The 21,975-nt window shown below is 42.9% G+C and overlaps 2 protein-coding genes across 6 annotated transcripts in view; one reads left to right on the top strand and one right to left on the bottom strand.

Moving 5' to 3' along the window:
• osbpl10b (oxysterol binding protein-like 10b) overlaps positions 1-12,709 on the top strand; it is a 33,711-nt gene extending 21,002 nt beyond the window's left edge. For 2 of the 4 annotated variants that reach the window (XM_035530481.1, XM_035530479.1), the window contains 6 exons: positions 956-1,105; positions 4,807-5,287; positions 7,131-7,317; positions 7,549-7,731; positions 8,927-9,080; positions 9,592-12,709. In XM_035530481.1, the coding sequence (XP_035386374.1) occupies positions 956-1,105; positions 4,807-5,287; positions 7,131-7,317; positions 7,549-7,731; positions 8,927-9,080; positions 9,592-9,639 (1,203 nt within the window). In that variant the 3' untranslated portion in view covers positions 9,640-12,709. Of the gene's footprint in view, positions 1-955; positions 1,106-4,806; positions 5,288-7,130; positions 7,318-7,523; positions 7,732-8,926; positions 9,081-9,591 lie in introns of those variants that run through there. The other 2 variants (XM_035530480.1, XM_035530482.1) reach the window with 2 other exon arrangements.
• The window catches only part of stt3b (STT3 oligosaccharyltransferase complex catalytic subunit B), a 31,288-nt gene continuing 21,513 nt past the window's right edge, over positions 12,201-21,975 (bottom strand). The window contains exons 5-17 of one of the 2 annotated variants that reach the window (XM_027019260.2): positions 21,725-21,824; positions 19,108-19,206; positions 18,684-18,830; positions 18,211-18,259; positions 16,844-16,998; positions 16,072-16,283; positions 15,759-15,946; positions 15,465-15,636; positions 14,859-15,032; positions 14,392-14,505; positions 14,059-14,265; positions 13,871-13,922; positions 12,201-12,602 (exon numbers count right to left, since the gene is read on the bottom strand). In XM_027019260.2, coding sequence (XP_026875061.1) covers positions 12,598-12,602; positions 13,871-13,922; positions 14,059-14,265; positions 14,392-14,505; positions 14,859-15,032; positions 15,465-15,636; positions 15,759-15,946; positions 16,072-16,283; positions 16,844-16,998; positions 18,211-18,259; positions 18,684-18,830; positions 19,108-19,206; positions 21,725-21,824 — 1,674 coding nt within the window. In that variant the 3' untranslated portion in view covers positions 12,201-12,597. Of the gene's footprint in view, positions 13,923-14,058; positions 14,266-14,391; positions 14,506-14,858; positions 15,033-15,464; positions 15,637-15,758; positions 15,947-16,071; positions 16,284-16,843; positions 16,999-18,210; positions 18,260-18,683; positions 18,831-19,107; positions 19,207-21,724; positions 21,825-21,975 lie in introns of both variants that reach the window. The other variant, XM_027019259.2, reaches the window with a different exon arrangement.

The following is a 21,975-nucleotide window of genomic DNA, read 5'->3' as shown; positions in this document are numbered from 1 at the left end:
TCATGCCATTTGATTGGAACTCTGCCTAAAAACATAAAAACCTTTCTGCGTTGCTGTATTGATTACCCCCTGGGAACAGACTCTGGCAGACATTTGGGGGTTGTGTAAATGCGAGAGCGCGCAGCAGCTAGAGAGAGACAGGGCTGGACAAAGCTGTACTTGGCCATATTCTTGAATAAAATATTCAATTAAAACACCACTCTTGCCCAGAGCACAAATTCAGGCCACCCCACAATTTCCAAAGTACCATCAATCTATGAGACAGAAAGGAAGATTGAGATATAAAAAAAGATATTAACATAAAACTGGTTACCTTTTCAGTATTGCCCCTTTAAGTCAGGCATTTGTGTGTTCCTTTACATTAAGCATTAGAAACAACATGGGGCTTTCATGAGTGACTGCCGCAGGGACCAAGCACATCTGGCCCAGTTCAGCTAAGAGATCTTACTGAACAGGCTCTGAGCTGAGTGCCACCTGGATGGCACCCCTCTCTTCTCCACTTATCATTCACTAAGAGACTAATGTGTAATGCTTAGCTACCAAGCAGAATAAAAGTGTACTGACATTTGATCGTGATGATTGTCATGATTCTATTGCCCTTAAAAGAAGTAGCATAGCTGGCTATTCACCATGTAGGGTCGTTGTTAATTGTCAACATATAGATTGTATGAATCTCTATAATTCAGAAAATGACATCATACATTTTTAAAAATGCCATTTTAATGGCATATCAATAGATTAATAAATAAAAATCACAAAATAAATAAATGCATTTTTGATTAAGGCATTTTAATTCTTTTTATTTTACTTTTAAGATAAAATGGCAGAAAAGACTAGCACAGTCCCAGAGTTTTGGCAAACAAGCAGGATGTGTCATTCTCAGTGTGTACCCAGTGTGTGTGTACTATATTGCTGGTGTTTAATGTGGAGTTAAGATGTGCCTGGTGTGTTTCAGCAGTGCTTTGGCACAGATGCAGTAGAGCCCAGTGAGGAGAGCACAGACACCGAGGACAATGAGGAGGAAGACCTTGGAGTGCTGGATGAACAGAGGAGCATCATCCTGCACCTGCTGTCCCAGCTCAAACTGGGCATGGACCTCACACGGGTACACATGCACACGTTAGATTTTACAAACTTAAGATTTCCTCAGACTGTCGTGATTATAAAAATATTAGATGATAGGCAATATAATTCACAAATTCAAGATGAACACATATCATTATTTTCTAATTGTAATTAAGATTTGTTAGCCCAATATTTCTTTGATGTCTCAGTCACTTTCTGAGTACAAAGGAGCGATGCATCTCACCAGCCTTGACAAAGGTAATGAAAGCCTATTGATTATGGAGCCCCTCTTACGGAACACCTCCAGAGAAAAGCTGATTGTTTTTTCTGCCTGGATATTTCCTGCAAGGCTTGACTTGGGTTAAAAGCATTCAGCAGGGATCAATGCAGGCATCAGGCAGGCAGAGATGAGTAAAGATAATGATGTGTGTTAGAGAGTGGGAAGCCTAGAGGTGCGAACAGGACATTGATTAGGTAGAGGCCAGTGCAGACGTCTCGCACACACAATCACAGGCTTATTAATACATCTTGGTGGAGGATGGTTCCTCATTGATCAGTGGGGAAGTGCACATGTGATTGGATCAGTGTGTTGGGTTGTGTATATGTGTATGTGTAATTGAGAGAGGTGTGCGAATATTTTTTTTCTTTATGTATTTTATATATATATATATATATATATATATATATATATATGGTTTATATTTCTCGTCAGCTATTTTAGCTCTGTAGGTAGGAGAGGCATTTTGTGCTGTATGTCGTATTGTGCACTGGGAATGAAGTAGATCTGTAGATCTCACCCACCTATAAAATCTCTCCCTTACCTCTACCCAAGGGTCTCTAGCATCTAGCTAATCTCTGCTGTTATACTATGTAGTTTGCTGTTTACTGACTCATCTTTGCCAAATTTGTAGGTAGAAACAAATAGTCAATACTCTAGGGGTTTTAGTTTTGTGGACACAGAAAAAAGACTGCAGCACAGAAATGTTGTTTACCATTTTCATGACTGGTGACAAAGGCACTAATCTGGCACAATTAAAGGACCCATATACTACAGTTTTCTTTTTGTTTATATTTTTCCTTGATGTCCACTTAGAACATTTGCGCAGCCTTATGTTCCAAAAGTCATAATTCACTTTTACACAACTATCCCTTAGAATTAAATACGCTGTTTGTGTTATTGTGCCTTTAAGACTGATATAAGATAAAAAAAACTCTGTTCTGATTGCCCATCCTGTTTTATGCCTCATTCCAAAAATACTCAGAGCTGAAACATGCCTGAAAACAACAAAGTGGGCAGGGCTACACTGCTGTATGCTGAATAGGCAGAGATATGTAAATTAGTTTCTTTTCGTGACAGCAGAATCAGGCAGATTTTAAAACAGGCTGTTTTTGCAGCAGAGATTCAATATATGGACTCAGGGAATAAATGTGTTTTGAAACTTTAACAATATTTACATGTATATACTTACACACACACACACACACACACACACACATACATACATACACATACACACATATATACATACATATATATGTGTGTGTATATATATATATATATATATATATATATATATATATATATATATATATATATATATATATATATGTGTGTGTGTGTGTGTATATATATATGTGTGTGTGTGTATATATATATATATATATATATATATATATATATATATATATATATATATATATATATATATATATATATATAAAATGTTAAAATAGTTGCTTGAATAAGGCAAGTGCAGTGAGCAGTGCACTGATGAATTAAGAGTGTAGCCAATCAGAATTCAGTGTGCTTGTGTTTTCTTTGCTTGATAAGGTAGACTCTGGGTTCCTAAGTTACTACTTGCTTGGCTTAGTCAGTTTCATTCTTGTCTTGTGTGATAATTACTAACTGGTCAGTACAGCTTCAGTTTCAGGTTAGCCAGAGGTGTGAATTGTAGAAGCAGGACTAGCACTGAAATTAAGAGTGTAGCCACCATGCATTTGTAACAGATGAAGTAAGAAGGGCCAAACAGACTTAGGGGACACGAGATTCCTGCATGCTAGGAAACAGCGGCTACTCTGGACACAAAAGTTATCGCTTGATGCGGGGAGGAGACATCAAAAGCGATGTGTAAGAAAACATAACTGTGGTAAGAAGGCAGGAGTCCAGGCTAGGATAAAAGCTAACCCTAGACGAGGAGCTCTACCATCCATCCTACTCTCCAATGTCTGCTCCCTGGACAAGCTAGACTACATCCAACCCAACATGAGTTGAGAGAGTACTGTGCTTTTGTTTTAACAGAAACGTGGCTCAGTGAAAGAATTCCTGACACTGCCATCCAGTTGGATGGGCTTGCTTCATTTCTTGCTGACAGAAACACAGCTATGTCCGGCAAGACTTGAGGAGGGGGCCTGTGTGTCCACATCAACACAGAATGGTGCAAGAACTCTGTACTCGTCTCCAAGCATCCAAGCACTGCTCACCACTGTTGGAGTCAGCAGGAGCCATCCATGGTCTTCAGGATTGTTTTCAGTGCACTGCCTGTGGTACATCAAGGGCCAATCAGTGATGCAAAGTGCACACATGCTCAGAATGTGAGATTGTATGGACACTTCCAGGACTCACACAATGTAATGCCAAGAAAGACCACCCATCTTCCCAGCGATCAGGTGCTGTGTCTGACTGTGGCTGATGTAAGGAAAACTGCACACTTAACCCTCAGAAGGCTGCTGGACCAGACAGCTTTCCTGGCCGAATGTTCAGAAGATGTGCAGACCAGATGGTGAATATTCTCATGGACATTTTTAACATGTGTCTGAGCAGTCCCATTTGCTCTGTGTTGAAGTCTTCAGTCTTCTGCCTCGGAGACTACCATCCCGTCGCATTCACACCCATCATCATGAAGTGCTTCAAGAGACTTGTCATGAGACACATCAAGACATAGCTACCCCCCCCCCCCCCCCCCCGCCCCATGGGACCCTATACAGTTCGCATATCATCCCAACCGTTCCACAGATGATGCAATTGCCACCACCTTTTATCTGGCCCTTACCCACCTGGACAAAAAGGACACATACATTAGAATGCTGTTCATATACTTCAGCTCAGCATTCAACACCACTATTCCTCACCATCTGATTGAAAAGCAGAGACTGCTGGGCCTGAACACCTCCCCCTGCAACTGGATCCCAGACTTTCTGACCATATTTTAATACTGTGTTATCACACACATTTTTTTCTGTTGTTTGTTGGCACAGATGATGTGCAAAAATGTTTCTTTGTGATCATGTGTGCCTTTCAGAGGCAGATACATTCACAATACAGACATATATAGATCACTTGGAATTATGAATCGGAATTGAACAATGTGGTTTGTAATGTGAATCTGGCCAGAAATGCCTCGATTGCCGTGCTTCTGGATGTGCGTGTTGGCTCCGTGCAGTGTGTCGGTGGAAAGTGTTTAAAGTTCTAGTATAGATGCAGTTAATGTGCTCGTGTGTTAGTGGCTCATGCCACTATGCAGTCATGAAATTAGAACTGATGTAATGTCAGAATAGAGCATATCTACAAAAAATAAACACCCTCACTGGCATTAAACAGACACTGTGTAACTAACACCAGGTTATTCAACTGTATCCAGTGTGCCCTATTTTCTATGTAGTCTACCTTTGTAGAGGTTGTGTATGATTTTCAATGGATGAGACAGCTGAAGTAAATTTAGGCCTGTCTCCTCCCTCTCCCAGGTGGTGCTGCCCACGTTTATCCTGGAGAAGCGCTCTCTGCTGGAGATGTATGCTAACTTCATGGCCCATCCAGATCTGTTCCTCGTCATCACGACAGGCGCCTCGGCAGAGGAGCGCATGGTGCGCTTTGTAGAGTACTACCTGACGGCCTTCTACGAGGGCCGAAAGGGAGCTGTTGCCAAGAAGCCCTACAATCCCATCTTAGGGGAGAGCTTCCTCTGCAGCTGGGATGTGCCTCGTGAGAGGGTGCGACCCCTCAGGACCACTGGCTCCAGTTCAGCCCCCCTGGCCCCTCCCCCTGCCTCAGCCAATTCCAGCGAGCGCTACCGGCTGCGCTTTGTGGCAGAGCAGGTCTCACACCACCCACCTGTCTCGGCTTTCTACTGCGAATGCAAGGAGCGCAGGATGTGTGTCAATGCCCACGTTTGGACCAAAAGCAAGTTCATGGGCATGTCTGTAGGCGTGTCGATGGTTGGGGAGGGTGAGCTGGATTTTAATCACCCACTCATAAATCTGACGTGAAATGAAAAACATATTTTAACAACTATGAGATCAGAGCCCAACTGAGCACTTAAACTATTGATTCGGAGGAATGCAGAATTCAGTTGCACAAGTGGTTAAGTACCATTATATCTCTGCAGCACCATAGCTGTTCTAAATGTGGTCCTTTAAGAAGTCCACAGCTTGGCCCTTGAGTTGTGTGCTCTCTGAAGCACTGCTTCCTCTGAACATTTTAGTCATGTGCCTAAAGAACATTCTGTTTTCAGATCAGCTGACCCTGAATGGATGGGCCTCTCCTCAGGGATCGGAGTAGCTGCTGCCCAGGCTGCACATCTGCGTACACACACACAAACACAGTGCTGCAGCACTAAGGCCTCTCTTCTGTCATGTTTCTTACGCTAGCAGGCTTGCAGGTGCTCGGTGAAGTGGATGATGCAGAGGAAGCTGCGTTGGCATGCTTCACTGTAATTAGGGTGGCATTAATTACTCATAGGTGGATCACACTAACCTTCCTGAAATACCTCATGATAGGCTAATGAAAAGGAGAGGGAACTGATAGGGATTTCTAAACACTTCATAATGGTTCTGTCCAGTGTGCCCATAACACAGCACAGAGCAGTAGCAGAGAAGTAGTAATGTGCATCATCCTGCCTTTGTTCCTTTTACATGCTGTTTAACGATGGCTGTTATCTAATGGGATGAAAGCTTACAGACCCAGTAGTCCCACTTGCTGTAGTTCTTCAAGGCATTTGCATTGCAATGGTGCCACTGGCACTGATAGTTTTGGCATGGTTTCCTGGAGTTTGATGTTTGGATAAATTTTACCCTAGTGAGCGTGGTGTTAGTGTTACTCCTCAGCAATGCAGTGTAGTGAGCTGATGTGAGGCGTAGAATAGCCAGCTGTGGCTTCCCTCTGGTTCTCAGCATGGATGACCACATTGAATATCTTAATGTCGCGACAAATACCATGCATTGTGTGTAACAAACCTCTCAAAGGAGTGGATCAGTGATTAATTTAGGTCCTTACACTTTCATGTCCCGAAACAAGGGCAGTTTTATAACTCTAATGTGCTTGCACACACACACACACACACACACACACACACACATAGCACAGCCTTTGATAATTCTCTTGAATTCTCCACTTCACATAGAGAAGTGCTGACCTTAGCATTGATGGTTGTACGGTTGTGCTTGAAGGTCTATGTAGCAGGCTGGTGGCCGCTGGAGTCCCTGGAACCCCCTGAGTCCTCCAGAACAGAGGCACAGGGGGAGGGAGCTGTGCTCTAGCCCACTCCCATGCTCCCTTCCTGGGGAAACAGATGCACTGCTGTGAAACTTGGCCCAATGCCCCACAGCAGGTTCTGCCAGAGGACAGCTGTCCATTCAGTAAACGGGCATGAGGCCCAGGCCAATGTGGATGGACACAGCTGCCTACAGGCCTCCTGGAGTCTGCTGCCAGCACTCTGCACATGGACCTCATTACTGCACTTCACAAAGAGCTTCAGCCATACAGACCTAGTCTCAGAGACACATTACTGTACTTGTAGTAAGCAATTCTGCATCAAAACCCTCCACCTAGAAAATAACTGGACAAAACAGAAGAGATAAAAACACAGCAATATTAATTATGAAACCTATTGTAATGGCTAGAAATAGTGTAGCATAACTGATTTAAGGATCAAATTTGAAAGCTTTTTTGTGAAATGCATGGGGAAGAAGCAGAAGTAACCTTCCCACAAGCAGATGTGTATGCAAGACTTATAAGATGAAACAGCTTGTTGAAATGAAGAAGAGTGAACGTGTTGTGTGCACGTGTCTAGGGGTGTTGCACCTGTTGGAGCATGACGAGCAGTATGTGTTCACGCTGCCCTGCGCCTATGCCCGCTCCATCCTCACCGTGCCTTGGGTGGAGTTGGGGGGAAAGGTCTCCATCTGCTGTGCCAAGAGTGGATACTCAGCCATAGTCACCTTCCATACCAAACCATTCTATGGAGGAAAAGTGCACAGGTGAGCATGTTGGCATGACACAGAGGGTAATGAAACTTCATTAGTTAAATCTAAACAGGCTTCAATCATGAGTACTGGGTAAGTAGGTGACAGTATCCTACAGAAAAAATATTACACAAAGGTAACGGTGAACAGCAGTGCATGGTGAACATGTCAGTTGCGGTGTACTAAAAACTTTCTGTATGTTTCTTGCCTGCATACATTAGAATTTCACACTGTTACCTCTGACAGAGTGACAGCCGAGGTGAAGCACAACTCCACCAGCACCATAGTGTGTAAGGCCCAGGGGGAGTGGAACGGCACCCTGGAGTTTACCTACAGCAGTGGAGAAACCAAAGTAATTGACACATCTAAACTGCCTGTCATTATGAAGAGGATTCGCCCACTGGAAAAACAGGGCCAGTATGAATCGAGGTAAGCAGTTGCTGATTTGTTTGAGATCACCACTACAAGTAATAATAATAATAATAATAATAATAACAGAAAATGATAAATTAACAAACATTAAATAATTAAATTCAGTTAATAAAACATGAATGAAATGAACTGTTACAAATCTAAAATAAAAAATGTAAAAATTTAAACAAAAAAGTTCAACAAACTACAATACAATTGTTTAAATGAGTGCAGATATTAACTCTGTAAATTTCAACCTAGCCAACCATTTGCATTTTTACTGAATATAGACATAGTATGCTTTTATTTTCTTTTGAGAGCGATGTGTGCTGGACAGAGGCGCATAATAAAAGGATGAAGCTATGCCTGGGCCATGTGGAATTAATTTGATGCTGCAATTATTTTAACCTGAAATGTAACATTCAACATATCTGATTGAAACTTGCATCATATATTATCATTTTAAGAATCTAAAGCTTGTAGTATATTTTCTTACAACAATAACATTTATAAAAACATTCAATCTATTGATAAATTCGCTCTATTGCCAGTCCTAAAAGAAGGAAAGCAGGAGAGGGGGAGGGATAGGAGCTAACTGGGGACCACGGTGCTTCAGCAGAGCATGTACGAGCGTGCACGAGCATGTAGGAGCATTTTTAGCTATGAACTCCTTTCTCCTCTCCAGCTCCAGTGGCTCTCACACCGTCTGTCAAAACACATGCTTAATAACACTAACTTCTGTCTTTGTAGAGAGAGACGGCCCCGTGGCCAGGCAAACAGGGCCCATCAGAGGACTATAACACAATCAGGCTAGCATTAGCATGGCAGCCTAATGCAATCAAAAGATGATACCAGTGGTTTGTACTGTATGATAGTGGTTCAGAGAAGTCTGGTTTCCTTTGCCCCCATATGGTCCATCCCAGCACAGAGACACAAGCAGCACTGAAGAGCTTATAATGCACACAGCTGTTCTTCAGTAATGTGGTATCAGATTTTGACACTTTATATGCAGATTAAAAGCATTATATGTGCCATCTCTGACTAATAATTAGTGAGCATTCTTGTTGTGTTCTTTTATGAATGAGGGCAATTTCTTTTTACAGATAATGCATTATTTTGAATCTAGCTAAAAAAAAAAATGCATCAATGGGAGACTCTCTTCCTCTCACTGTGTGCGAGTGACCTCAATGTGTCCCACCGTGGTGGCTGACAGGCGGCTGTGGCAGCACGTGACGCAGGCTCTGAAGGAGGGAGACATCGATGGTGCCACAGAGCACAAGCATGAGCTCGAAGACAGACAGCGCAGCGAAGAGAAGCAAAGGGCTGCCAGCAGGTCCCCCTGGAAGCCCAAGCATTTTATCAAAGAGGTAGAGACATCATGGTGCCAATCGAAAACACTTTCATAACATCCTCCCTCCTGAATGCAGGCTGATACCAAAAGGTAATTAATAGATTAAGGTAAAATGGTAGCAGTTCCGTCAAGATTTCTTTTACCTACTTAGGGCCAAATTCCAAGACCCAGATTAAGTCTAGACTAAAAGCCAGTAGTGATTCATTGTTGGCACTTCAATTTAGACCAAGCCAAAGCTTAATCAATGTCTGGAAAACGAGCTCCTATTTTGTTTCCAGAGAAATAATGGCCACGAGGTGAGGGAACCAGCAATTAAAGGAGCTGTATAATATGTCCGTCCATCAAAAGAACATTTGCTCAGCTATTATTTGGACAGTACACCTCTCACATCAGAACAGACTCCAGGATTTCCCCTGCTGGCAAACTGTGCTTAGTAAATTCCAATCTTATCTTTTGTTTAAGTGCACAGAATAAATTAGCTTTATAGAATATTAATAATTCATAACTCTGTGTGTGTGTGTGTGCAGGGGGAAGGCTGGGTGTACCACAACCCTCTTTGGAAGACTAACTGTTGAGGAAAGGGAACTGTAAGATAGCTGTCCACCACAGGGCTCGGGACACAGCTGGCCAGGGCCACACAGCAAGCATACTCGGTAGCCAATAAAACAAGTGGAGCCAGACTGCAAAGGAGCAGGACAGAGGCTAACCATTTCCCAGACATCCACCAGAACAAAAGGTGCCAAAAGAAAAAACAACAAAAAACAACTAGAGTGAAATAACCCAGCCCAGCAGCTACCCGAAGACCTGCCATCCTGGGGCAGGCACTCTCAAGGATAAACCTCTTCCTATCTGGGTATTTGCAGGATTCAGAGGTGGAAGCCAGATATTACATTGGGAAACCACTTTGCATTCCAGTTTGTTATATGAACTGAAGTTTTGTTGTCCACTTCTGTTTCCTGACAGATCAGGGTTTTTTTTTTCCCTTAAGGATTGTAGCACCGGGGACTTTCAATCAAATAAATGTTCTGTAAAAGTAATCACTACACTGAGAGGCTTTGGAAGGAACCACTCCTAATCAGCCACTTTAAGCAGAAACATTGAAATGGAGCATTTGCACCAAAGTGAGGCATAATGCCACTGGTCTACACAACAAGACAGAGGAATGAGAATGTGGACTCATTTGAAGACATGGAGCACTGCACTAATGTCTGCCACTTGTGCTTCTGAAAGTGTATGCTTAAGTTGTTTTTATTATTATTATTATTATTATTATACAACCAGATAATCTTAGCTCTTAAAGTAACTGCACATAAAATTCTGCCATTCCTTGAAAGAGACTTAATAAAGAGTAATATTTGATTCCTTAGTTAGGCAAAAGCTCAGAAATATTAATATAGAAATTAAAAAAAATGATTTTCATGTTTGTTTACTTGGCAGCTACACATTTCATTGTGGTGTATTATTTGGTAAACTGATAAGACACTCCTCTACTTTTGCTTAGATTTTCCAAAATGTCAACATAGACCACAGGTGACATTTTTTTGGGTTTACCCAACTTTCTGCTGCTGACATTAGATTTATTAACAAAATCTATGAAATCTTAGAGACTGAACCCAAGTGTCTATGTTAAGGACAGAATCTTACAACTGCTCATGTTCTCGTCACAGATTGTAAACTGAACCAGGGAATTAACCAACAATCATTTTGAGAGTTTAGGAAGGTATGAGAGGACCTCATGTGATTGAAGAAGCACTTTAGCAAGTTTTCAAGGTGAGGACAGCAGAAGGGTAGGCCACAAACTATTTTTATTTTTTTGTTTTTTTACTTTGGACCTACCAGACTGTCCACACAGCTCTTTGTACATGTATCAGGTATTCAGTGTTCCTAGAGGGTTGTTCAGGCTTTTTGGGAGCTAGTTTGTGGGTCTTAAGGACTGGATTGAGAAACCCTACTGTATGAAGAGTAGTCAAGGAGCAGGGTTCAGAAGGCTATTGCATGGTCCATGCTTGGGTAAGAAGGTATGTATAGTGTCATGATGTATCCATAGAGCTTAGACCAAACACTCTGTCTACCAATCAAGAAACTATGCAACACAGTAACATCACTGTATGAAAACAAGAAGCTAATTGTTCTGTGGTGAATGTGTTGTGAAACCTTGAAAGTGTAGAAACCTTAAATATGCTTCTATATTTTTTTTAGCCACATCCAAGCTACCTGATAAATATAGGGACATTTAACACTAATCACCTGAAAATAGAACATATCAATTTGAAATGTGAATGTTGGACTGTTCTGGATTAGCAGTTTACTCCATTTAGTTTTTTTTATTTACAACAATAAACACGTTTGTGGTTTCTACAAGTATGTAAAATCTCATGCAGGACTTCTGAATTAACCTTAAGAAATGTTATACAATAGTTGATAAATGTCAGTTTGTTTAGTGTTTGCAAATGATAATAGCTTAGTTTATTCAAGTAAAAATGAGTTTAAGAAAAAAAAAAATTAAAAACTCACTCATTTAGAAATTATTTAAAAGACACTGAGGCAGGGAGCAAACACTAACCTTAGAATTGTAAAACTGATCATAAATGTAGTGAAAGCAAATTAAGTGTCTAGCTCCAGATTACTTAAGGATCAATGTAATGCTGCCCACTAAAGGACACTTGGTTACTTAGCCTGCAGCAATCATTTATGGAAGAAAAATCTAAATTTGTATACTGATTAAAAATTTTGTGAAAAGATTGGAAGAAGCTTGGTAGGTACAGCAAGTACACGGTTCCATTTAAATGTCAAATTTGTAATTCAGTCCATGAATTTGCACTTTGCCTTCTTCAGTGCTTAAACTGTCTGTGCACTCCTGTTCACTCCTTTTTCGGTTCCAACAGTAGCAACCACGGAGCCATGTGGACTGAATGGAACTTGAAAGTAAAATGCATCAAAGATTTTTAAAAATGAATTCCTTAACAAAACTGTCGTCATTTTAGAAGCCAAAGCTTAATTGGGAGGTGAACAAGGTGGGAAAAAAAAAATACAAACATGACCCTTCGTTATAAGGCAGAACCTTTCATTTACTCCTTTAATCACAAAACCATCGCTCATTCTGACAATAGCATCCTTTTGTACTTTCTTTTGAAACTTTTTTTTTTTTTTTTTTTTTTACAATTCATGGAAGAAATCCCAACTTAAACATCAGATACAGTTTTTGCATTTCATGATGAGATGCTGTCCTCTTTATTTCCATTTTGTTCTTATAAATAAATACCTTTGAGTCCATTAAGTATGAAATAGATATGATGTTAGGCAAATGGCTGTTAGGATGTCAGCATCATCCTCAAAAGAACGATTAAAACCTTCCTCCTATAATCTCCCACTAAAGAGATGAAGCAGAAACAAGGTACAGAGAAAGGAAGGAAACAAAGCAAGAAAAACATGGAGCAAGAAACTGAAACAATAGCAGAAACCCAACCATTACCATTACTGTCAACCAGTAGTGAAAGAGAGCAGTTCAGCTGAGGTGGGAGAGATGCAATGTGTCATCCTAAACAGAGAGAAGAACAGAAACCTGGTCAATAAGAACACACTTCTCAGCCACATGCTACTCAGTAGTGGAACCACTTTAAGGAGAAGTAAGCCAAAGTGCATTCAGGCTGGTAACGCAGCATTTAATAAAACCCTACGACTAAGACAAACCTCACCCTCTCCTGGCATGTGGAGTAGTCAAACGTGGGACAGCCATTACAAAATAAGTGGGGGACAGGGACAGATTCCTACAGAGCCCAACAATGCAGACAATGGGGGGGGAATGGCCTTTAGCCGACAGTCTATCTACAGCATTCAGCTCCACGGGCCACTGCTGGAGCCAAGCAGTGGACGAGAGACAGGAGCCCAAGAAACGGAGAACGAAATGGGGAGCACAGAATAGGTACTTCAATATTTCAATTTTAGAATTATTGCATAATCTTTTGATTTCTTTCCAACCAATTATAAAAATGACAAAAGGAAATTCTATATATTTAAAATCACCACAATAATTAAACACATTAGTAATAATTCAGTCCTTTGCAATGCCTGCTGCGCTGAGATATTTAAACATTCATTTGACAATAACCTGACTGCACTGAAACAGGCAGGAGGGTTTTGTCAGGTAAAACCAAGAGTGCACAAGAGGCTGTTCCTCCCCTACTGTAGACCAATCCATAGCCCTCATACTCTATAGCTTTTATTATTATTATTATTATTATTATTATTATTTTTATTTTTCCATCAAAGTAACAAGTTGTCAAAGTTGCCAAAGGGAAAAAAACAACAAACAAAAAACATGGGGTCTTTGGTGCTATTGCTCCAAGGTTGGCTCATCTTGATCTTGTTTCATGTTACTGTTGTGGTGGATTAAATTATACCACAAAAAACTGGATTGCTATCTTGACAGACAGGATAGCTCACTTGCTTACCAGCACATTCAAGTAAAAAAATAAAGACCAAAAAAAAAAAAAAAAACCAAACACAAACAAAAACCCACCAATGAAGAGAAAAAAAAAATTCCAGAATCAGATTAAAATGGACAGACATCTCTGTCCAGGCCCTCTTCTCCAACCCTTTCGATCAGGTCACACAGCCTCTGGGTCATCATGGCAATCACGGGATCAAAGCCTCCAAATCAAGTTATTTCAGGTGGTTGGACGCCAGATGACTGATTTGTTCTCCTTGAATTGTGAATTACTTGTTGCGTTGGTCATTGTCTTTTTTTGCCTCATTTGCCTTGTTTTCCATTCAATAACTAAACTGACTTCTTATTCAGTTTCTTGCCTTTCTTCAGGACCAGTTTGTTTTTCACGTATCCCCTCTTCCTCTTGGCTGTCTACAAATCAAGCACAAGGTTAAAACTATCACTGGAAAATACAACAAATTAATTCCATGCATCCTTAAAAGTTATCAATTATAAAAACTGGGTTGTGCTACACTATGAGAAAACGGTGTCTTCCAGGGATACACACCTTTTTTGAGGTGTACTTCTGTTTAGCCAGCACACTGCGGAGCTTGTGCTCCAGAGGCTGCCGATTCTCCTGCTTCTTCACTCTATAGATGCGTACAAGCCAGTGCTCTGAGGTGAACGCCTCCTCCAGATGCTTCAGACGGATGTCCTTGTTGCCAATCTCTGCATTCCGTGTCCGGTCGAAGCCCGGAGGTGTGCGGAAGTCCAGCTGCAAAGGAGGCACTCCATGTTGAGGCACAGGAGACTACTTGGCACAGTTAAGATGAAACTCAGCTAGATGGAAACGTACAGTTATATTGATACAGAATGACAAAGGGCAAAGAAGACAACACACCTGCATCTCCCCAAAGCGGTAGTAAGACATTTTGTACATGAGGCAGTTCAGCAGGGTAGGAGACCCAGCCTTATCCACTCTAAACTCTCCCTGAGGGGTAAAGTAGTCACTCTCCTGAAGAGAATAAAAACCCCTTTGTCAGGAAGCAAATCACAAATGAACTGTCATGATGTAACGTGATACAGAAGCAGAAGTCATTCATTTTTTTTTAATGATGGCAACAGACGTCCTTTGCCATCACTCTGTACAATGCAATGAAGCTGAGCAGAGTTGCTTTTTATGCCATATGGTGAATGAGGGTGGTGCCAATTAGAGATAAACGTACAGTGATTTGAACATGTGAGGTGACTAAAGTGCTCCTGGGTGTATGGAAGTTATGATTCAAACCCATGTGAACCCCTGGACAAACTGAAGATTTATTCAGGGTGTATATTCAACAGGTAATAACGCCACCACCAGCAACCTACCCGGATATCTTTAGGGTGTTCCCCCTCTGCAATGCGCACCATCCACAGAAACTTGTTGATATCGTCTCCTGAGTAGCCAATCACTCCCCCGAAAATGATGAGGACATAATCTACATCCAGGGATTTCATAATCTCATATGCAGCACTCTCGTTGGAGGACATGGCCTTGCCCACCTGCAAAATAAAGGGACTGTCAGAGCTAGCATTACTGTCCACAAGATGGCACTACTGAGGCATAGCTGATAATGAAATGCACATGTTAAAGCATTATTCTCCACCCTTCAAGATAGGAAATTGCTTAAGTGCTTCATAAATCATGAGTCTTTTTCTCCGGTACTTTGCTTCATGCACAAAACAGGTTTGGTGATATTGTTGTGCAAGTTTTTTCCCAAATGACTGATGGCATTTTGATGTACCATTAGTATTTGACTGGATTTGGCCATTTTCATTTTCAACAGAAGTGATCAATTCGTAAACTTTGAAACATACAAGGTCATCACTTATAACTATGAATTTCTGCAAGTATTTGATTTTTATTATATGGTCTCTCAATTGTTGTTCTAGGATCACTTTTCAAATGCAAAAAATGCTGATGGCTCATGTTACCAGTGCTATGTGGCTGTTGTTCCAGGTGTTGTTGTCCACCAGTGTGGTACGGTTCGCCATGCCTGCTATCTGATAGCCATAGTCCCACCACGACATGACCCGTGCGTGCTCATCTGTGTTCTGCCGCAGCCAGTAATATGCCTCACGGAAATCATCCAGAATATTCCTTGACCTGGTTAAAATTCACCAAAAACAGAAGAGTCTGTCAGGACTACACTATCTGGTGTACACACTTCAGTGTACGCAAGTAGGCTGTGTGTGGGGAGGTGAGGCTGGGTACACGTATGCTCTTACCCATCGTGGTTGTAAGAGGCCAGCACCACACTGGGGCTGGAGTAGGCATTGCTGGTCACCCAGGTGCAGTGCACAGCAAACATCATGAGCAACATGAGCATCAGCATGGTCACTATGCTCTTGATGTTGGGCCCCAAGCCCTCTTCTGGCTTGTCCTGCTCAGACACGTGCTTGCGCACTTTCCCTGCCTGCAGCGCACGCACACAGCATTACATCGGGCGAACCTCACATCACATCTAGTAACAGTTGGCTGTGTAACAGTTTGTAACAGCTGGCTGTGCAATACAGGGTTCCATGACCCTTGACCTTTTACCTTGTCATAGAGGTTTCCGGAGTTCCTTTTGTCGTCCTCGTCGCTGCTGTCCTCGGCTGGTGGGTTCTCTCTCTTGGTATCGTCACCCAGGTAGTGCTCGAACACACTGGAGAACGCGATGGCCGACAGCATGCACACCACCGGAGTCAACGTCAGCATAAGGCGCACCATCACGCCAGCAAAGTACACTGCGCTGATGGCATAGAGAGCCACTAGAGGGCAGCAGAGAATAGAGCAGTGAACACCTGGGTTTCCAATAGCAAGACATGCTCAACATGCATTGTGTTCATCTCACTGGCAAAAACATTTCTAGGTGTTAATCAAATCCTGAAAATAGATATTTTGCATTATGTATCTTTTTGGTGTAAAGAATCGCTTATAAGGCAAATAAAAATGCTAGTTTAAATATCTTCTTTAGCATTACACCAGCTTCAGACACATCATATAATCTGCAAGTAAAAACAATAGGCCAGTCTGACACTGCTTTTACTGTATTTTGCCCTGAGCCCTGTGTCTGCTGATGCAATGGCCTGCAAGGAGGCGGTCTGAATAGAACAGGCTAGGTCAATATTATTAGTGTAAAACACACACACAAAAGCACATTCCAGAGTCTCCAGCCAGAAACTGGCGCAATATCGGATGTGTGTCCAGAGACAAACCATGGGCAATTTAGCATCAATAATACTGTCAGATCACATGTCCGTGCAGAACAGCGAGTGGACTGGAGTACTGTGGCCGTGCTATGGCCAACGCAGACGTATCAGGCTCTCACCAAAGACGCGCTCATCGTTGACGTTCTTGATGCAGAACCAGAGTCCAGCAGGGAAAGTGCACACCAGGATATGCAGGTCAAAGAAGAAGGAGACCCATGTGGTGGGCTGGTGTTCTGACACGGAGGCGATAATAGGGATGTGGATCTTAGCATATCTGGAGTGGGGCAGTCAGAAAGAGAACATGGAATTGTATGGTTTCATTTTCAGCAGTTATGGTTGCTATTCCTCCTTATATAGGTTTAAACAAATTACTCCTATAGAAATCCACCAGTAAGGGCAGAGTAAGGTGCATTGCTAGGCATTGCTCAAATGCCTCCAAGATGTCTCTAACTCTCCTTAACCTTCAGCTTCAATCTGCAGCAGAGAAACCATACATGCAAGGGGCCCTTTGAAGAACAAAGTCTTTTTCTTAACAGAGAGGTGAGCATTTCAACTTCAAATCGCCTTAGTGTGCGAAACACTTCATGCTCAAGGAGAGATGTAGAAACTTGGCTTAAGAAGCCCTGCAAAGTCACTGAGGGAAACTCTTCTGTTTTCTGCTGAACTCTGTGTGTAGGAGAACTAGAGCTGTCTGTGCTGTGGGTGTAGGTAGGCAGTGCTGTGCCAGCATGCAGGCTTGTGTCCCATGTTGTGCCTGGCAGAAGTGCACCAGCACACATCATGCCTGCCTTGCTTTGAACGTGTGGCATTAGCTCCTGGCATGACCTCGCCTCTCTGCTGCCCCGACCGCAATGCAGAAGGCTGACTCTGCATGGTTCAGATTCTACACAAGTGATCTGCACAACTGATGCAGATACTACACAACCTCGATCATCCTCAGCCCTGTAGAACCTGCTGCATAAGGAAGGTACACCAAGCATTTATGAAGGTTGGGACATTTAAAAAAAACAAAAACAAAAACAACGACAGCATAAGGCGCACCATCACGCCAGCAAAGTACACTGCACTGATGGCATAGAGAGCCACTAGAGGGCAAACATGTTGCCTGGCAAACATTTAAAAAGGTTTATGGCTGCTATGTATATACAGTAATTGCGTTCGGATTTTCTTTACTATTTTTAATGATAACCCCTAATTGGCGAGACTGTACATAGTTGCTCTGTCAATGTAACACCCAGGTGTTATGGGTCCAAGCTTCTGTGTAGTCATGTAGAGTTTAACAACTCGCACTATGATCTAGCTGCTGTACGTGAGAAAGTATGTCCGTCATGCTGAGACGGAGACCAGGACAAAAAAGAGGCCTTAAGTTGGAGAGCCAGAGCTTATACGTATAGAAAAGAGACAGTAGCTGACATACACCCGTGCAAACTTACATGCATGCACTGAGTATAAGTACAAACAACCCAACTCTGCAGACAGCGCTTACCCTGTGTCCCAGAGTGAGTAAAATCGGCCACTCCAAGGAGCAATGTAACCTGAAAACAAAAACAACAGGAAGATAAAACTCAGACTACAAAGGCAGATGCAGCCACCTCTTCAGCAGAGCCCAAGAAGCCAAAGAACTTGGACCCCCTCCAACAGACCAACACCTCACACATATACTGCATGCTTTCAATTAACCCCCACTGCCAGGCTGGCTGCAGGCGTGTTGAGATTAATGAAATGCTGCTGAACTTGGGGAATACAAGCCAACCACCATCGCTAGGTACATACACAGGGTCAAATGGCCCCTGTGTATCTAGGTTAGTGATAAGGGCCATTGTCTGAGAGGATAGAGTAAGGCTTTTGTATCTAAATGTGTGAGGTACTGATGGGTTTGTTGGAAGCAGGGGAACAGCATGTAGGCAAGCCCACAGTGGGCTTGGCTGGCTTACTGTGGTGCTACTGCTACATGCTCACCTGTGTAGGTCAGATAAATGACAGTGAGGAAGACCACCCCGGCAGCCAGTGAGACTCCCAGGAAGAAGAGCGTCTGGAACTCTTGCTTGGTCAGTCTGTCCTTCAGATACTGTAAGAAGGCATAGGCCTGCAGCAGAGCAAACACACCTAGAGGGAGGGAGGGGGGGGGGGGGGGGGGGGGGGAGAGAGAGAGAGAGAGATGAGAGAGAGAGAGAGAGAGAGAGAGAGAGAGAGAGAGAGAGAGAGAGAGAGAGAGAGAGAGAGAGAGAGAGAGAGAGAGAGAGAGAGAGAGAGAGAGAGAGAGACAGAGAGACAGAGAGAGAGAGAGAGAGAGAGAGAATGAATATCTTTGGTTCCTTCTTTAACGGCAAACCTGGCCAGCAGTGTGGAAGGGCGACCTGTATCAGGGCAGGAGCAGTCTTACCTGCAGCAGCCATATGCTCACTCGTCCTTATAGGCTGGAATCCCACAAATGGGATTTGCATGGACAGCACTAAGCCCACTATATAGAATGTGCTGTATGCTGAAAAAGTGATAAAATAGAGAACATTAAGTATACAAAACTTATCTGTCACACATTCACAGCTGTGTCGGTGACTCACTGAGTCGTGAAGTCACGTTATTTATCCAGTATAGTGCTTGGTCAGCAGTCTGGTGCAGAACAGGGGCAGGAAGTAGCAGTGAGTGGCGCTAATGAGCAGACACAGGCAGACCCTGCACAGGGCACCAGGGTCACACTCTCAAATTGCCTCCAAACCAGCCAGCCTCCACCCACTACACACAGCACCGGCGGGTGGAAGAGATAAACACATCAGTACTACACACAATTCAAACCTAACTTTCAGTCTCCAGAATTAAATACAAGAATGTTCAAATGCTTCTGCACTATGTGCAGATGAATACTGTCACAGCCCTCATCTCAAACATTTTAAGATACATGGTGCACATAGTGTACTTTTACACTGAATAGATGGCCGGTTATTAAGAGAACGTAATGAGCAACTTGAATACCCAAACTTTTCGAAGAAATAAAAAGCAGCACTTTATGTAAGACCTCTCCAGGTCGCTATAGGCCAACGCATAATGAAACATAATTGAGCTCCACATCACATTTGTAACAGAATGAAGATCTGATGAACAGAAGAAAAATCGTCCTCTAAGAAACCATCATTATGAGCCAAGGTGCAACAAAAATCAAAAGACATTAAGCAAAATGCATGTATTTTCCCCCTAATTTGATTATAATGAAGGAAAATAATAATAAAGGTTGAAGTGATGAGCACAGTCATTAGAAAGCATGTGAAAGACCCAGTCTGTGTGTGCGTTGTGACAGCACTGTGAAGTGGACTCTGCCAGAGATGGGTGTTGACGGTGTGCAAAACCTGCAAAACAGCCTACCATGTCTGCAACTCTCCTTCACCCCTCACTCAATCCCAATCACACACCCACACACCCTTGCTCACACCCATCTTCCTGCCCTCTTGCATGCACCGTTTTTTTTTGTTTGTGTGTGTGTGTGTGTGTGTGTATGTATGTGGTGTGTGTGTATGTGGTGTGTGTGTATGTGGTGTGTGTTGGTGGAAGACAGACACGCCATGATGTTGCTGAGTGGGGAGAGGCGTTTGATTGGAAGCGGATCTGCAGGTGACAGTGGAGTGTTGGTTGTTCAAGCCGTCAGTATTTGATTTGAATCATTTACAGCTAAAGCAACACTGCTCCCACAGCTGCTGCAGTGATGGCAAATATGGGGCTCTCTCTTTCTTGGACCATACACACACCCACACACAAGCTGTTCACTAACGTCCACATATTTAGACAACGCACACAGTGATGCCCAAAGCTAGTTTCAAGCATGGGAAGCTTCTAGAAGTGATCTGCTCTTTGACTTGTTCAACTGCTCTAGCCCACCTTTTCAATATAAACTCTTCTAAATAGCCTCCCCACCCCCAAAAAAAGCCCCCACCCAAAACCCAAAAGTTACAATCCACCAAATAATGGAAATGCATAAAGCAGATGCATCTGCATTCAAAGCCTCCCATTTTCCCATCATCATCTCCGCCTGTCTGCCTGAACACTAAACTGACACCTCTCACCCAGGTACAGCCTAGAAAAGTTTTAAAAGCAGAGTTTGCACAGGTAAAATTGCACAATTTCCCTGGATCTTGGACCCACTCTGATGCGTTTTAATCTAACCGCTCTCATTCCTGCCTGAGCAGTAGGGCTGGGGTTGTGCTCCTGCATGGGAAGACAGAGGCAGCACCTGCTCTCTGCGTGCTGCTGAAGGAGTGGTCTGGATGCAGCTAATGTACAGCATCGATCACTGGGCCCATTTCCGTCTGGGCTGCTACTGGGAGAAACCCTGCAGAGAGGGTTAATAAAACCCTGAACAGAATTAGAGCAGTAGAGAGCAGCAGAGACCTGTTACACACACTGTACCTTCAACTACTCACTCTCCTCAAAACTATGCAATCGCCTAAAAAAAAAAAAAAAGGGGTCCTAAAAAAGATGGTTTAGTCTTTGAATAAGTTACTGTGACCCTGCTCTTTAGAAACAAAATAAAGCTCAAAGCCACTCTGTTTTTCAAGCTAGCTGAAGCCTAAACTGACACACGGAGACCTGTTTTTCTGGTAAAGGCTCTTTATGGACGTAGACTGGGAAGCTTTTTTTCAACATCACATAAAAGCTGCTGCAGGCTTCAGATCAGCAGAGTTTCTCTGTGGCTGTGAGAGACAGAGGGGAGTAGGTGGAATACATTTACCATTAAAGAGTGCCATCTCTGCTAAATGTGGCTGTCCCTGCTGGGCAAGCCCCAGAGCCTCACGGAACGCTGGAGAGAGCACAGTGCACGACACACTGCCTGGCACTCTGCATTCACAGGTGTGTGCATGTCTGAATGGGGCTTGTGTGCGTGTGAAGGGGTGAGAAGAATTAGGAGAATAATGGCAAAGAAGAAGGAAGGCTGTGTAGTGATTGTGGGTGGGAGTGTGTGTCTCGGAAAGGGCAAACAAATGTGCGGGAGCTCGTGGAGAGCACTGACTCACCGATATAAAGCCTCCTGCTGTAGCGCTGCATGAGGAGCAGCACAAATACATGCAGAGGGATCAGGTTGATGATGAACACATAGCCTCCCCACGCAGACACCTGCAGAAAACACACACACACACACACACACACACACACACACACACACACACACACACACACACACAAAAACACTACACATCTGCAGAAAGCCCCAAATTCATTCATCCATCCATCCAAAGACAAATGGATGTCTACAAGATCATTGGAT

The sequence above is a fragment of the Electrophorus electricus genome, chromosome 10 (assembly GCF_013358815.1).
Source record: "Electrophorus electricus isolate fEleEle1 chromosome 10, fEleEle1.pri, whole genome shotgun sequence".
Taxonomy (NCBI): domain Eukaryota; kingdom Metazoa; phylum Chordata; class Actinopteri; order Gymnotiformes; family Gymnotidae; genus Electrophorus; species Electrophorus electricus.
This window is presented reverse-complemented; position numbering and strand designations above follow the sequence as displayed.